The sequence below is a fragment of the Mobula hypostoma genome, chromosome 24, assembly GCF_963921235.1.
Source record: "Mobula hypostoma chromosome 24, sMobHyp1.1, whole genome shotgun sequence".
NCBI classification, from domain to species: domain Eukaryota; kingdom Metazoa; phylum Chordata; class Chondrichthyes; order Myliobatiformes; family Myliobatidae; genus Mobula; species Mobula hypostoma.
In genome coordinates, this window is record NC_086120.1 from 23376240 (window position 1) to 23393315 (window position 17076).

The 17076-nt window shown below is 43.4% G+C and overlaps 1 protein-coding gene across 1 annotated transcript in view; it reads right to left on the bottom strand.

Moving 5' to 3' along the window:
- Nucleotides 1-1212: 1212 nt before the first annotated feature.
- Nucleotides 1213-17076, bottom strand: part of znf414 (zinc finger protein 414) — a 33153-nt gene continuing 17289 nt past the window's right edge. Inside the window, exons 5-7 of the mRNA XM_063032022.1 lie at nt 6479-6584; nt 3427-3956; nt 1213-1585 (exon numbers count right to left, since the gene is read on the bottom strand). Of these exons, the coding sequence (XP_062888092.1) occupies nt 1362-1585; nt 3427-3956; nt 6479-6584 (860 nt within the window). The 3' untranslated portion in view covers nt 1213-1361. The remainder of the gene's footprint in view (nt 1586-3426; nt 3957-6478; nt 6585-17076) is intronic.

A 17076-nucleotide genomic window follows, 5' to 3' on the forward strand; every position in this document is an offset into this window, starting at 1 on the left:
CTCTTCGACACCCAATATATTTGAGGCCAACTAAGGAAAATTAGCAGTTTTGAACTTGTGTCTTGCCCCACTCCATGGTGATCACCAACACAAAAGAGTGTGGTGGATGTGACCCACTAATAGAGATCTCAAAACTGCAAAATGGGTCATTTAATAGATTTTCTTCTAGTTTTTACACTTACCATCAAGTAAACCACCTTGACATGAACAGTGGCATCCTACAGTGCCTTGGCACAGTGACCTGGGAAATTCTGATCCTGTCTGTCCATTACTAGTAAGAAAACTGAATGAAGGTCTTTCAACTTTTACACTCTTTGTCCCACACCCAAACAATATCACAGTGTTTAAGCAGTAAAATACAAAGTACCCAGAAACAGTATGCAATTGAAGGAAAAGATTTATAGTGCTGGGACATACATCACATTGTCTGTTTTGAAACTTTTTAAGAAAACATCAAAGAGAAAATTTTTGACAATATTTGGTGCCAAACTTGTATATGAAACAGCCAAAATTAGCATTAAAACACGCAGTCACAGAAACAATGGAAATTCTATACTGGAAGTATGAAACTCTCCTAAGAGGGGCTTCACACTGTACAGTATTTATTGGCAACTTGTTTTTTTAACGGTGGTACCAGTATCTTCCAGTATTAGATTAGCACAACTCTGAAGGAACTTGCAAGAAATACTTTAGTTTAACAGTTCACATCGTAACAGGAGTGCAAATAGCAAGTCTGACAGCCTGGAGATATTGCACAGCCATTTTTGGACTAGGGTCTGTATAGTGTTTGTTATCCAGTTAAGGGCAGTCAGGTTGTGGACGAGATCCAAAACTACAGAAAACAAATTCTTGGTCAAGAAAATGTTTAACTATCCAAAGGCAATTGAAACAAAAATGGACTTCTGATTAAGCAAGGGGGAAAAAAATACGGTACTATGTGAGGCTATTATTAAAACAAATGCCATAAAAATCAACCCAATGACTTTCAGCCCAGAAAGGAATAATTTCTGGGTTATGGCTACAATAATAGGGCCTGGCTACAAGGGACTGCTGTAGAGGGCGCCATGCAAATCATACAGTAATGAGTCAACTTCAGAAGGAAAAAAAATGCAAACAAAAATACCATTGATTTTGGAACCAGAGCATCATATCTTCATGGTAACTATAAATAATTGTTTCCTTTGTGCAAGTCTGCCTTTATACTTCTGTGTCAACTTGCAAAAAAAAAAGGGGGGAGGGAAAGAAAAACCACTGGGCCCCAAATTCACTAATAATCATAATGCACACTGCTGAACTTTCAACTCTGAAGCATGAGATATTGGTGTCTGCCTTTCTAGATACAGGCCATGGTCCAGGGAAACTTAAGTTAACAAAGACTCACTGAACTGCATTGACAATGCACTGTAGTTGTCACCAGGATTTATGAACATGCCCTTTTCATTCACTAATCTGCTGCTGAGGACTTTGTTATGCTCTTGAATGTGCAGGATCATTTCTTCCCGTGCCTCACTGGAGTATGGACACTGCATACAGTTATATCGACCCCTGGTGTGTTCCCATTCAATTCTGCTATTGGCTGACTGAGCTGCAGAAAGACAACAAACAGTGCTTAATTTAAAATTTAGTGTCCATATGATGTATCGAAAGTCCAGCTTTAAAATACAATGCATTTCACAACAATCCTCAGTCAGTAAATCACAAAGGGTACGTTAGGTATCAAGGATAAACACAGCCTAATATTTTGCAAGGTAACGCACAAGAACATTGATCAATTGCAAAGGGAGACTCACTTTAACATGACAATTCAGCTATAAACGTCAATGAAATGTACTGAATAAATCTTTACCATGAAAGTGACAAAATTATAATCGATAAAAACCTTTATTCAGTTAAATGCTTTGAATCCAATTTTCTTCTGAAATGATGGAACAGAAGATGCTGAGTACAGTCAAGTGTCAGACATTCAGTGGAAATCGATGAAATGGGGACATACAGTATGGAAGAAGGCCTTTCAGCCCACTAGTCCATGCTAGATGGCCACCTCAGCTATTTCGATTTGCCCAGGTTTGGAACACATTCGTCTAAACCTTTCCTATCCATGTACCCGGCTAAGTACTTTTAAAATGTTAATGTATCTGCCTCAGCCACTTCCTCCGGCAGCTCATTCCATCTGGATGAATCCCCATGGGTTCCGATTAAATCTCTCCTCTCTCATATTAAACATATGCTATCTAGTTCTTGATTCTCCAACCCTGGGAAAAAGGACTGTGGTCATTCACCATATCTATGCCCCTTATTTTATTTTATTTTTAAAAAATAAACCTCTCTAAGCTCACTTCTCATTTTCCTATGCTCCTATGAAAAAGTCCCAACTGGCTCAACCTCTCTTCAATCTCTTGAGTCCGGACAACATCCTCAAATCTTCTCTACACTCCTTCCAGCTTAATCGCATCTTTACTATCATCATCATCAGATGCCGTGCCCAGTTTGAGCTTTGACTGCCATGGCCCACACACTCCTGTTTCGGGTCAAGTGGATCAATTCATTGGTATTCATTTCCAGTTCTCTGGCTGCTGTCTCCATCATCATTTGTCTTTGTCTTCTTCTTGCTTTCTTCCCTTCAATCTTTCCCATAATTACCATGCATTCTAACTCCTCTTTCCTAATCACATGTCCAATGAAGTTACGTTGCCTTTTCATAATCTCATACATTATTTCTCTTTGTGTTTGCTCTGTTCATGACATCCTTGTTAGATATTTGTTTTGTCCATGATATTCTATGCATCTTTACTATACAAGGGTGAATAAAACTGAACACAATATTCCAACTGAAAAATATTAATTTTATTTCACCTTCTACAGATGCTGCCTGACTGGGTATGTACTGCCAATCTCTGCTTTTAATGTAAAGTTTCCATCACAAGACACAAGAATCTCTGCCAACTACCTGTGGTATCAAATTCCACAAATTCATCATCCTCTGGCTAAAGAAATTTCCCCACATCTCTGTTTTAAATGGACACCCCTCTATCCTGAGGCTGTGCCCTCTTGTCCTAGACTCCCAACCATGGGACACATCCTTTCCATATCTACTGTCTAGGCCTTTCAACATTCAAAAGGTTTCAACGGGACCCCCCCCCCTTCTAATTCCAGCGAGTACAGATTGTGATCTATTTCTCTTGTATTCTTCATAATAAACAGTTCCTTCCCATAAAACCACCAACAAAAGAGCTGGGGGTCTAACTAACTAGTTAAGACGTGGGGGGGGGAGCAAAAGTAGTTTTTTTAAATTAAAGAAATACTCTGATGAATTGAGTTCAGATTTTTTTTAAAAACATAAGCAAAATAAATTCAAAGCCAAGAACTGTGAACAAAATTAGAAGTTTTCTTTGATAAACTGTCACCCAACATTAAAATGCACCTTACCGGTAGTCTTCCTCCAGACTGCATTGGAGAACGGCAGGCTTTCGGAAGGAACGTATGATCCAAGACGTGGCTGCGTGGCACTTTGAGGGAGGCCAAAAGGTGTTGGGTGTATGTATGGAATGAAGGGGCCAGGCACCGGAGTGTGCCCCTGGCTAGGAAACCTTAGGCTGGGTGTGGCAAAGAGTGATGGCTCCAGCAGTGAAAATGCATGTGGCGTTGCAGAAACTAATGGCATTGTGTTTAATGAAGTGTGCAGACTTGGTAAGCCACTTGGGAGTAGGGTGACTGGCTTTGAACTGGGGGCAGTACTAACAATGTCCTCATTGCCATCCTTTTCCAGCTGCTTAATAACACTTTGAAATTTCACCGGCTCCACTGGGGCTGCTTGTTTAACCCGTACGTCGGGTTCACTCGCAGACAGAGGGCTGGGACACCGCTTCTGTACCACATTATTCACTTCACTACAGCACACATGCTGATGTTTGTAAAAAGACTGAGGTTTATGAAATCGTCCTTTACACGTCAGACATCTGTAAAGCAAAATATTTCAAAGTTTAATCTCTCATTGCAAGCACACTTCACTTCAACAGCATTTTGTTTTAAAAAGCTTCAGACTGAAGGATTAAGCCCTCCTCCAAGGAGACACGGATGATAATTCAGTACAACACAGGAGTGCTGTCTCGTTAAAAGTGCCGTCTTTTGGATCGGATAATAAACTTCACTTCAATGCTTCTCATTGGACACAAAAGTCTCCTAATTTCGGGCAGGCTTCAACTGCACAACATTACTCCGGCCAAATCACTTATTTCACTGCAGCTTGTGAGGTGGTATTGCTGGCTGGCTTGCTACCCCTCAAAATGTAGGCTCCGTTGCAATAAATCAGCTTTGAAGTGCTATATAAGGCTACTGTCAGGCAGTACTAAATCACAGCAACTGGACTTGCTGTGTTGTCCGACGACGTTTCGCCACTCATCCGAGAGGCTTCTTCAGTTCTGATCCTACGGCTACGTCCACACTACGCCGGATAATTTTGAAAACTCCGGTTTCGAGTAAAAACAACAGGCATCCACACTAAGCATTTTTCAGAATATCTCTGTCCACATTAGATGGATATTTGGGCGAATCTCCTGCTACTGGGCATGCATAGGACACACAGAAAACAAGCAAAGAGGAAACGATATACTTGGTGCGCGTTTGTCCAGTTACAGAGTAGAAAAATTTAAAAGGAATTGCTCTTGGCTCTCGCGCAGGAGGACTTAAAACTAAAAAACAAATACTGGAGCGTATGGAGGCAACCAACAGGGAGTTCATGGACAGTATGACCCGGCTAACGACAAACATTGAAAAACTGTTGTATTAATAAAGCACCTTGTTAAATGTATAAAACATGTCTGCATCAGTGTTATCTTGTATTTCCATACAATGTTACATTAGGCTGTTACACATCTATTGTCAGAGAAGTACTTGCATAAATAGGTAAACCACCTTGGTTCTTGGTCCTCCAAAATATTCCACATGGAATTTAAACTGGAGGTGGCAGAGGGTGTTTTCTGTCCTTACCTTCATACAAGCAAGGACAGAAAACAGGGCAAAGTGAATATACGTATTTATTCAGTAAGCTATGGGTCAAAGTATTTGGTAAGTACATTTCTAACTCTTCTGGCTTCAGTCTCGTTGCCGTCTGTTCTGAAATTGTTAGGTTCTGCAAGGTGCAGAATCAATTATCTATGTGATGATTGTACGCTCTAGTATCAACTGTTTGGCAACAATAAAGTAACAATAATAATAATAATAATAAAACAACAAAATGCCGGGCTGTCGCCATCTGTTCCGGCACGTCATGACAGCGGTTTTAAAAAGCTCTGGTTCCCCGTACACACTGCAACGGATATTAGGCGTTTTCAGGTTTATTTACTCTGGAGACCATTTCTGAAAACCTCCGTTTTCAGGGGCTGAAAATGCCGTTTCAGTGTGGACGGAAGGTCAAAATGAAGAGAAAAGGCTCCGTTTTCAAAATTATCTGGCATAGTGTGGATGTAGCCTACGTCTTATGGCCTAATCACATGAGGGCTGTTAAGAATCGTAGAGAGGGTCATTAGTCTCATCTTTGCGTGAATGGAGGTGTGAACTGCTGTGGAGATGCCAAGGTAGAGAAGGTAGGACTACATTGTAAGTAGCTGATAGGTGGTGGTGTTGCTTCTTTACTGAATTGGTAAGTAAGGTAGATGGAGCTGAGTGTACGGACAGATCAGCCATGATCTTATTGAATGGTGGGGCAGGCTCGATGGGTCGGATGGCCTACTCCTGCTTCTATTTCCAAAGTTCTAATTGAGCAACAATCAAAGGAGAAAAGATCTGTAACCAGGTGAAGAGCAAATGGTGCTTTTATGCACATGTTCTGCGATACTCTTCTGAGAAGTTCAAATTATAAACAATTCCATTTTTTTTGGGGGGGGCGGGAAGCATGGATACATTATGTGCAGTGATTTAACCAAACTGCACCATGGGGTTCATGAAACTTAGTTGAGGCTAGATCCCAAATTCACAGCAATCCAACCCAGATTAACAATGGGCATCAGTAGGCAGATTCCATAGCTAAAACCTTCTGTTTTGTTGTAAGTGCTCAGTACACATTAGGACGCTGGACTTCCCAACTTTTTCCCTGTAAGAATGAGTGATAGGGCCAAATTCTGGAGTTTCTGCACAGGAACAAGCTTAACTAAATTCCGGATTATATATTTTTTTGTGACAACAAAATGATGTACCCTGCCAGTGGGGAAAATTTCAATCTTGAATTAAGTTGTAAATTTTTTTTTTTGGCAACATCATACCGTGACTTTAAGGTTGGGAACTTCTGTTGCAAAATAATTCATCATTGGAAACTGGAGGGCTATTGACTGGAAGGAACCAAATTTCTAAAGCCGGTCAATATGCATCCATATTATAATCATTACATCATACCTTTAGTGTTTAAATAAAACCAAGTTCTGCTTTTAAGTCTTCTAGATAGAAATACAGGGATTAATACAAACTGGCCTGATGATAAACTTACTTGAAATATCGGTTGGGTTTATGATGTACCCTCATATGATTCATCAGGAGGTGCATGGTTGAGAACGATTGCTTGCAGTCACGTGTACAACAGTTATATACTTTCCCTAAAGGAAAAAGAGAAACAAAAATTTTTTAAGAGCTTCGGACAAACACTGGTCTGGTACACACGGAAGCCAGTTGAGCTGTGATTGGTAATGTTGTTCAGTCGTTTAGTCAAGTCCGTAGGGTTTTCATGGCAAGATACTGAAGTAGGTTGCCAGGTCTTTCCTCTGCGCAGATACTGCTGCTGCCCAGATTGGGACCCGGCCGGATTCGAACTCTGGACCATCCACGTCGAAGTCCAGTGCTGATACCACTACACCACCAGCCACCAGATTGGTAATAGGCAGTGCCAATCATTGTACTGCAGACACAACAGCAGAAATACCTGTACTGGGACAATGGCCCTGTCTGCTGATCACCATCAGAAACACAATAGGCCTGGGGTTCACAGACCCCTTGCTTAATGGTATCAGTCCATGGCATAAAAAAGGTAGGGAACCCCTGCAACAGGCACTGGGGGAACTCAGCAGATCCAGCAGTATCTATGCACAGTCAACATTTCAGGTTCAGACCCTTCATCTGATTACCATCACCATTCATGGGAGTAAACCAGTATCATAGTGGCTGGCATTGAGAATGTCTGTGGCCTTGGGAAATTCACGAGGATGTAGTATGAAGAGCTGGGTAAAGAGTTCAACAAAGGGAAAGTAAAGGCATACAGTCCCATTTCATTAGGAAATGAGATCAGAAATTATTCAATGAAAAGGACGTTAGTTCACGCAACACGGCTGAAAGAACTGGCTTAACGAGCATTGGTGATTGTGATTGCAGTCCTGAGGGACTTGCTGAGCGATTAGGCTACTTTATTTTCCATTAGGATCCTTCAGTCCTCCAAGGAATGGAAAACTGCTCCCAAACAGAATCAGCAGTGGTGCAACATGGGAAGCTTGCCTGCAGCATCATTTTAATCTTGTATGCTGTAAAATGTTTATTATCTACTCATACTATTGACCCAGTTTACTCCAAACATTATTTAAATAACTCACTTGCAAACTACATTCTTTGACATCATGAGACCTGTCATGGCAATCTCAAATACAATGTCCCATTGGCAAAACAGCCTAGGCATAGATAGGTCACGGTAACCTTATGTTTCCTAGCCTTGGGGTCATCCACTCTGCTGCTACTTGCTACCCGTCAGATCTTGCTGTTCACTGCTCCACATCATCCTTCAGTCCGCATCCTTAGGTAGTGCAGTTGCGGGCAATTTCCCCCAAAGGGCAGCCAATAAGAGCCTACACATCTTCACAGAAACCCTCTCTTACCACGAGCACCAAGATAGAGCCATGGAAGGGCTTTGTGTGTTGTCATCGCACAGAGATCTCCGAAAGACTAAATTCTTCACCACCGGCCCCTGAGCTGCATGGTAGAGTAGTGGCTAGTGTAATCCTATTACAGTAGAAGTGACCTGGGTTCAATTCCAACGCTCTCTGTAAGGAGTTCGCAAGTACTCCTCGTGACCGTGCGGGTTTCCTCCATGTGCCCCAGTTTCTACCCACATTCCAAAAACCTAGGAGGCCAGGTGGGTGTAATTGGACAGCGTGGGCTTGTTGGACTGGGAGGGCCAGTTACTGTGCCATTTCTATAATAACAATTATTGAATCTTAAACAACAGGAATTCTGCAGATGCTGGAAATTCAAGCAACACACATCAAAGTTGCTGGTGTACGCAGCAGGCCAAGCAGCATCTATAGGAAGAGGCACAGTCGACGTTTCAGGCCGAGACCCTTCGTCAGGACTTGAGGGTCTCGGCCTGAAACGTCAACTGCGCCTCTTCCTATAGATGCTGCTTGGCCTGCTGCGTTCACCAGCAACTTTGATGTATGTTGCTGCAATTATTGAATCTTTACTCTTTCAGCAACAACACCCACTGTAGATGGAAGAGTTGATTATTGTGTGTTCCTCGAAGAGATGGTTGCAAGGCTTCCGGTTAAGGCTTAGAACTGTGAGAAGTGCTGTACTAGGAAACCTAACACCACTTCAGGAAACCTCACAACTGAAGTTTGCACCCTGTGTGCATCTTACTGAGTAATAGGGTGGCTTATAGAGCTGATTTTATCATTCATGCAATTTGCAGCCATTCCCTTTTACCCACCTCTTACTAGGGCCTGCTTTTAAAATACGGATTTATAAAAATAACGAGTGATCATTAAAAGATTTATTAGTGCACATGTCAAGAGAGAAGTTGGCAGAAGTCAGAGCTCGCTCACACTCAAACCTTTTCCAATCCAACTCTCACAACCCTTACCACTTCCTCCAGCTTCCCTTATTGCCCACCACCCCCCACTATCCCGACAACACTTCTGCCGTTTCCTCTCCCCGGGTGCTCCGGCATCCCTTCCCAATGGTGTGTCATTGCTCAAGACCCTGCACTTCCTCAGCAAAAAGATGTCCCCACCACCAGGACATCTGAAAGGAGGGCTGGGTTTCACAGCCTGCCAGAAGGGGGAAGGCTAGCCTCCCAAGATCATCTTCAAATTTATCTCCCACCACCCATACTGCCCACTGCACGATCATTTATATACACAACAGATTCTGTGGATGCTGGAAATCTTGAGACACACACAAAATGTGGAGGAACTCAGGAGGTCATTCAGCATCTATGGAGGTCCTTCCTCTGGTGCTGATGGCTGCTGTCATTTTCACACTGTCTACAAATCTTACCTCACAAACTACTGCTTCCCTGATGTGTCAGAGAGTCTCCAAACACCCTGCCTTAACCCCCCCACTGAAACCTCCAGCTCACGTAATCTTAATTGGAGACACTTCCTGTAGATGTAATTGTTGGCACTAACATCTGCCCCAGAACATCCGACATCCTGTAGAAACTATGCAGTAATGTAGCTTCCTGTACTTCCATTCTTGCTGCGAGTGGCTAATTAACTTACTTAAAATTTTATTAAGATTGCATTTTTGCATTCCACACCCATAATCATGATTTACGGAAACAGAAGTTCGACCTCAGGTCACTTTAGTAATTTGGTGGACTGACAGTAAAACAGACTTAAACGCACAATTTGCATACAGCACATTTAAACTGGGCACTGGGTGTTCCGGAAATGATCTCATCACAGGATTCAAAAGGAACCTCACAAGCAAGATGCAAAAATCAAGCCTGTAGAATGCCTGCCAAGGAAGTCCATTACACTTCACAAGTTTGGACCACCTTGGTCAAACAACACAAGAGGAAACCCAAAGGAATCCATCTCCCACCACCAGAGTGTGTAAGCAATCGTTGCTGGCTGTCAGTACACTGGACCAACAATGTTATGCATAATTATGTACAGTATATGTATAAAACTTTTGTTTTCCTGGTCCTGGGATGCATTAAGCTGCTGCTACTGGAGAAGGCCAATTTCTATGGCATTTATTCTCTGTGTAACACACACAAAATGCTGGAGGAACTCAGCAGGGCCAGGCAGCATCTATGGAAAAAAGTACAGTTGACGTTTTGGGCTGAGTCCCTTTGGCAGAACTGGAGAAAAAAAAAGCTGAGTAGACTTAAAGTGTGGGGGGAGAAAGCAGAAAGTGGGGGGGGGGGAAGGAGAAGAGAAGAAGAGGGCAGAAAGTGACGTCACTACCACTCCACCAGCCTCCATGTCCTCACCTACCACCTCACCAGCCTCCACACAAAATTCTCCTCTTTCAATATTTTTATTACATAAATTGTACAAATACATAAGGATACAAAATACGTAATACGAATTGAATTACAATTAAATCACAGTAATATGATCACAGTATCCCATATTCCAGATCAATCATGTAGAAAAAAAATGGAATCTTATTTCATTTCACAAAATTCTCCAAAACCTCCACCACCTCCAATGGGATCCCACTACCAAGTACATCTTTCCCTCCCCCCACGTTCTGCAGGGATCGCTCCCTATGCGACTCCCTTTTCTATTGGTCCCTGCCCACTGATCTCCCTCCTGGCGCCTATCCTTGCAAGCAGAACAAGTGCTACATCTGTCCCTACACCTCCTCTCTCACTACCACCCAGGGCCCTAAAAAGTCCTTCCAGGTGAGGCGTCACTTCACCTGTGAGTCTGTTGGGGTCATTTACTGTGTTCCGTGCTCCCGGTGTGGCCTCCTGTACATCGGTGAGACCTGACGTAAATTGAAAGACCGCTTCACTAAGCATCTACGCTCTGTCCGCCAGAACAAGAGGGATCTCCCAGTGGCCACCCATTTTAATTCCACTTCCCATTCTGATATGTCCATCCATGGCCTCCTCCACTGTTGTGAGGAGGCCACACTTAGGTTGGAGGAACAACACCTTATATCCCATTTGGGTAGCCTCCAACCTGCTGGCATGAACATAGATTTCTCAAGTTTCTGGTAATGACTTCCCAGCCCCTCCCCCCTCTCCATTTCCCATCTCACCTCATCTAATCAATCAACTTCCCAGCCGTTTACTTCATCCCTCCCCCTCCAGGTTTCACCTATTACCTCTTGGTTCTCTCTCCCCTCTGCCCCCCACCTTTTAAATCTACTCCTCAGCTTTTTTTCCCCCTCCAGTCCTGCCGAAGGGTTTTGGCCCGTAACGTCAACTGTACCTTTTTTTGCCCCATAAGATGCTGCCTAGCCTGCTGAGTTCCTCCGGCATTTTGTGTGTGTTGCACAGATTTCCAGCATCTGCAGATTTTCTCTTGTTTATGCCCTGTGTACGTTGGCACAGATAACCACCCCATTGTATCGAGTTGGCACCACAGCTCTGGTTTGTCATCGCCTTATCTAGAACGATCCCCTGTCCTGCCACGCTTTTTCCAGTTTCAGTTCATCTCATTAAAAACTGGAAAAACAGGAAATGCTGGAAATACTCTGAGCTAGGATACATCCGTGGGAAAAGAGTGTTCCCCTGCCTCCGCAGACATACTTCTAATAATTATGCTTTAGGTTTCCAGCTCAGTTGGTGATTTTTGGTTAATGTTACTCACTATTAGGGACATTCCACAGAGCACAGCAGACTGTCTCAGATACCAGCCAAGTTACCGAGGAGTGTTCTCAACACTCTTAAAGAGGCACAGTGAAAGGAATCATTTACGTCCAATCGAAAAGGAGAGGAGTGCCGGGCAGCTTGCAGGGTTGCCATGCTACTGGCACCAATAGAGCATACCCACAACTCACTCACCCTAACCACATGCCTTTTGGAAATGGGAGGAAACCAGAGAACCCAGAGGAAACCCACGTGGTCATAGGGAGAGTGTACATTTCCTTACAGACAGTGGTGGGAATTGAATACCGATTGATGATCACAGGCACTGTAAAATGATTGTGCTACCATGCCATACGGAGTCCCAGCGGGTTGGTAGCCAATTATAATTTGTCTGTGAAGACTGGAAGACAAAGATCACATATATCACTAATCAACAATTACCCAGAACAGCGAGTTCTCATGAAACAAGTCAGTATAGGAGGGAGCTACCCTGTCTGTCATACCTGCATTGGCTGTCAGCAATGAAGCCCTAGACCAGGGGTTCACAACCTCTTTCATGCCATGGACCAACACCATTAAGCAAGGACCCTGTGGACCCCAGGTTTGGGAAATCGTGTGGTTTATCAATGCGGTTCTTTCACCTATGTCCCTGGTAAGACATCACAGCCCTCACAATCCCCTTCCACGATAATGTTCACCTAATCTTCCACATCATTCTTCTAATCACTTTCAAATTTCTATCAGCCAACCAATTGCCAGCCTGTACAAATAGTCCCACTACAAAAAAAACTTCAAATTAACTTCCTTGTATAAGGAAGAAAAGCATTGGGCGTCTACAACCACAGGGCACAAATCAAAATGCCACATTGATATACTGGCAACTACAAACGTTTGTATTATATTCACTGCAAGTCACCGTACTTACAAAAACAGACAGCGAACAAAGGGTAACCGGGTAATTGATTAGTGAACACACAGCTGTGAAAGGGCACCAATGGAATTTAAGATTGCAATGGGAGAAAAACAAAATAATAAATGAAAGGGAGGATTATCTTGGTTCTTAAATGTAGCAGAATAAATTGCAAGGACACGCCAGACTGATTTATTTTGTCCCAGAAAAGGAAATATTAAACTGGATAAACAATTTCAGAAGGCAAATTTCCTGATTTAGCCTGAATACAGACTTGCAGGTGGAGCGAAAATACATTTAAAAGGGCAAGAAAAGTCATGTGTGTCAGACTACACTCCAAATGTAATCCACCCCACCACCATTTATAACCAGACCGATCCATTAGACACTGTACTGCCCACCAGTTTGAGATAAGAGTATTTGCTAAAACCGCTTTGTATTCTCTTAATTAGCAACTTTAAAACTGTAGGCAGTAACTGCTGACAAATAGATCTTCAGGACTTTGGATTAATCCCTCAGCAATCTTCCCCATGAGATGTGTTAGTTTGATTTGATTTATTTGTGAAATGTAATTAATATTCAGTATTCATACATCAGGTTTTCCACAGATCATGAAGTGGCTGAAAATAAACAAGATAAGCTCATGCAGGTGTATTATCTTCCCTTGCCAATGCCAGCTGAAGGAAGTACATTCATGTAAAGACTGGTCATGACTGAAACAGGCAAGACCTCCCCTACGGTTGGATTTCTACTTCTTGTTCATCGAGGCCCCCTGCTGTCCATATTGGTATACTGCAGCAAAGCACCCAGCACAATCAGAGAAACAGTCCTTCAGCCCAACGTATCACCCTCAGTTGGTCCCATTTACCTACATTTAGCACAAATCCCTCAACAGGCAGAGGGGGTGGGCCGCTGTTTGTAAAACATGAAATCAAATCCTTAGGAAGATGCGACATAGGATGGGAAGATGTAGAATCTTTGTGGGTAGAGTTAAGGAACTGAAAGGGTAAAAAGAAACTGATGGGAGTTACATACAGGCCTCCAAACAGAAGCCAGGATGTGGGCTACAAATTACAATGGGAGATGGAAAAGTCATGAGAAAAGGGTAATGTTATGATAGTCATCTCAATATGCAGGAAGATTGGGAAAATCAGGTTGGTGCAAGATCCCAAGAGAGGAATTTGTATAATGCCCACGAGATAGCTTTATAAGCGCAGCTTACAGTTAAGCACATTGGGGGAAAAGGTGTTTCTGGATTAAAAGTTGTGTAATGAACCAAATTTGATTAGGGAGCTTAAGATAAAGGAACCCTTAGGAGACAGTGATCATAATTTGATAGAATTCAAATTATGCAGCTTGCAGTTTAAGGGGCAGAAGATAAAAGTCAAATGCATTAGTATTACAGCAGAGTAAAGGGAATGTCAAAGACATGAGAAGAGCTAGGCAAAGTTGATTGGAAGGGGTCACTAGCAGGGATTGACGGTACAATAGCAATACTGGAGTTTCTCACAGCAATTTGGAAAGCGCAGGACAGACACATCCCCAAGTATTCTAAAGAGAGGATAACACAACTGTGGTTGACAAGGGGAGTCAAAGACAGCATTAAAGCAAAAGAGAGGACATATAGTATGGCAAAAAATAGTGGTAAATTAAGAGGATTGGGAAGCTTTTAAGAATCAACAAAAAGTAGCTACAAAGCCACGAGGAGAGAAAAGAGGAAATATGAAGGTAAACTAGCCAATAATATAAAAGTTTTCTCAGACATAGAAAGAGTAAATGAGAGGTGAGAATGGATATCAGACAGCTGGAAAATGACACTGGATAGTAACGGGGCAAAGAAATGGCAGAAAAACTGAATAAGTATTTTGCATCAGTCTTTGCTGTGGAAGTCACTAGCAGTATGCCAGAAATTCAAGAGTCAAAAGAGGCAGAAGTGAGTGCAGTTGCTATTACCATGGAGAAGCTGCTAGGGAAGATGAAAGATCTTAAGGTAGATAAGTCACCTAGACCAAATAGACTACACCCTAGGGTTCTGAAAGAGGTAGCTGAAGAGATTGTGGAGGCATTAGTAGTGATCTTTCAAGAATCACTTGATTCTGGAATGCTACTAGAGGGGAAGGCTGCAAATGTCACTTCACTTTTTAAGGAGGGAGGGAGGAAGAAAAAAAATTATAGGCCAGTTAGTCTGACTTCAATGGTTTGGAAGATGCTGGAGCCCATAAGACCACAAGACATAGGAGTAGAATTAGGCTATTCAGCCCATCAAACCTGCTCTGCCATTCCATCATGGCTGATCTCAGATCTGACTCAACCTTGCACACCTGCTCTCCCACCACATCTTTCGATGCCCTGACCAATTAGGAAACGATCAACTTCCACCTTAAATATAGCCACGGACTGAGCCTCCGCTGCAGTCTGTGGCAGAGCAATCCACAGATTCACTACTCTCTAGCTAAAACAATTCCTCCTTACCTCTGTTCTAAAAGGTTGCCCCTCAATTTTGAGGCTGTGCCCTCTAGTTCCAAATACCCCTACCAAAGGGAATATCCTCTCCACATCCACCATATCTAGTCCTTTCAACATTCAGTAGGTTTCAATGAGATTCACCCCCACATTTTTCTAAATTCCAATGAGTACAGGCCCAAAGCTGCCAAACGCTCCTCATATGTTAACCCCTTCATTCCCAGAATCATCCTTGTGAACCTCCTCTGGACCCTTTCCAATGATAACCCACCCTTTCTGAGATATGGGGCCCAAACCTGTTGGCAATACTCCAAGTGCAGCCTGACTAGTGTCTTATAAAGGCTCAGCATTATCTCCTTGCTTTTATATTCTAATCCCTTTGAAATAAATGCCAACACTGCATTTGCCTTCTTTACCAGACTGCTTTGATGATATCGACTGGAATGTCTTCCATGATGAGGATGTCTCCAGTTCACAGAAGGGGTCATGAGTTTTATCCGGAAGTGTATCGAGGATGTTGTCCCCCAGAAATTGGTCAGGGTCTATCCAAACCAGAGACACTGGATCAACAGTTCCATGCGAGCAGCACTTACTGTGCGACACGGAGCTTATGTTGCCGGTGACCAACAGGAACTCAAGAAATGCAGCTATGATCTGCACAGTCACCAAGGCAGTGACACGACAATACTGGGACAAGATCCACACTCAACTCTCCACCAACACAAGCAGCTTATGGCAAGGTCTGTGGACCACTGCAGACTTTAAAACTAAACGTAGTGGAGTTTCCAACATTGCTGCCTCTCTCCCAGATGAGCTAGATCTTTTTTTACACTCGGTTCCATGCCCCCGAAGCGACCTGCACCCTGGTTATCTCTGAGGCTAAAGTACGCAGGTGTTTCCAACGAGTGGACAGTCACAAGGCCGCAGGACCGGATGGCATCCCAGGGCGGGTACCTACGATGTGCACAGCACAACTGGCAGGTGTGTTTACAGACATTTTTAATCTCTGCCTCTCCCAGTGTAGTGTGCCCTCCTGCTTCAAAACATCCACCATGGCCCTGTACCTAAAAAGACCAAGGTAACATGTCTGAACGACTGGTGTCCTATCGTACTCACCTCAATAATAAGCAAATGCTTTGACAGGCTGGTTAAGGACCACGTCTGCAGCATGCTACCACCCAAACTGGACCTCCTACAATTCACCTACCGACACAACCGATTGACAGACGTTGCAATAGGGCTACAGCTCTACACATCGTCCTTGCACATCTGGAAGAAGGATGCTCATGTAAGAATGCTGTTCTTCAACTACAGTTCAGCATTCAACACCATAATTCCCTCCAGGCTCGACAAGAATCTCAGAGACCTCAACCTTCACCCTGCCTTGTGCAGCTGGATCCTGGCCTTCCTGTCAGATCGCCAGCATGTGGTAAGAGTGGGCTCCCTCACCTCTGCCCCTCTGACCCTTCAGGGCTGTGTCCTAAACCCCCTCTTTTACTCCCTGTATACTTATGACTGTGTTGCCACCCGCAGCTCCAATCTGCTAATTAAATTTGCTGAAGACACTACACTGATTGGCCTAATCTCAAATAATAATGAGAAGAAATCATCACCCTGACACGGTGGTGTCAAGAAAACAACCTCTCCCTCAATATCGCAAAAACAAAGGAGCTGATTGTGCTCTACAGGAGGAACGGAGACAGGCTAATCCTTATTGACATCAATGGATCTGGGGTTGAGAGGGTGAACAGCTTCAAGTTCCTTGGCATACACATCACCGAGGATCTCACGTGGTCTGTACACACCAGCTGTGTGGTGAAAAAAGCACAACAGCACCTCTTTCACCTCAGATGGTTGAAGAAGTTTGGTATGGACCCCCAAATCCTAAAAACTTTCTGCAGGGACACAATTGAGAGCATCCTGACTGGCTGCATCTCTGCTGGGTATGGGAACTGTACTTCCCTCAATCGTAGGACTCTGCAGAGAGTGGTGTGGACAGCCCAGCGCATCTGTAGATGTGAACTTCCCACTATTCAGGACATTTACAAAGACAGGTGTGTAAAAAGGGCCCAAAGGATCTTTGGGGACTCGAGTCACCCCAACCACAAACTGTTCCAGCTGCTACCGTCTGGGAAACAGTACTGCAGCATAAAAGCCAGGACCAACAGGCTCCAGGACAGCT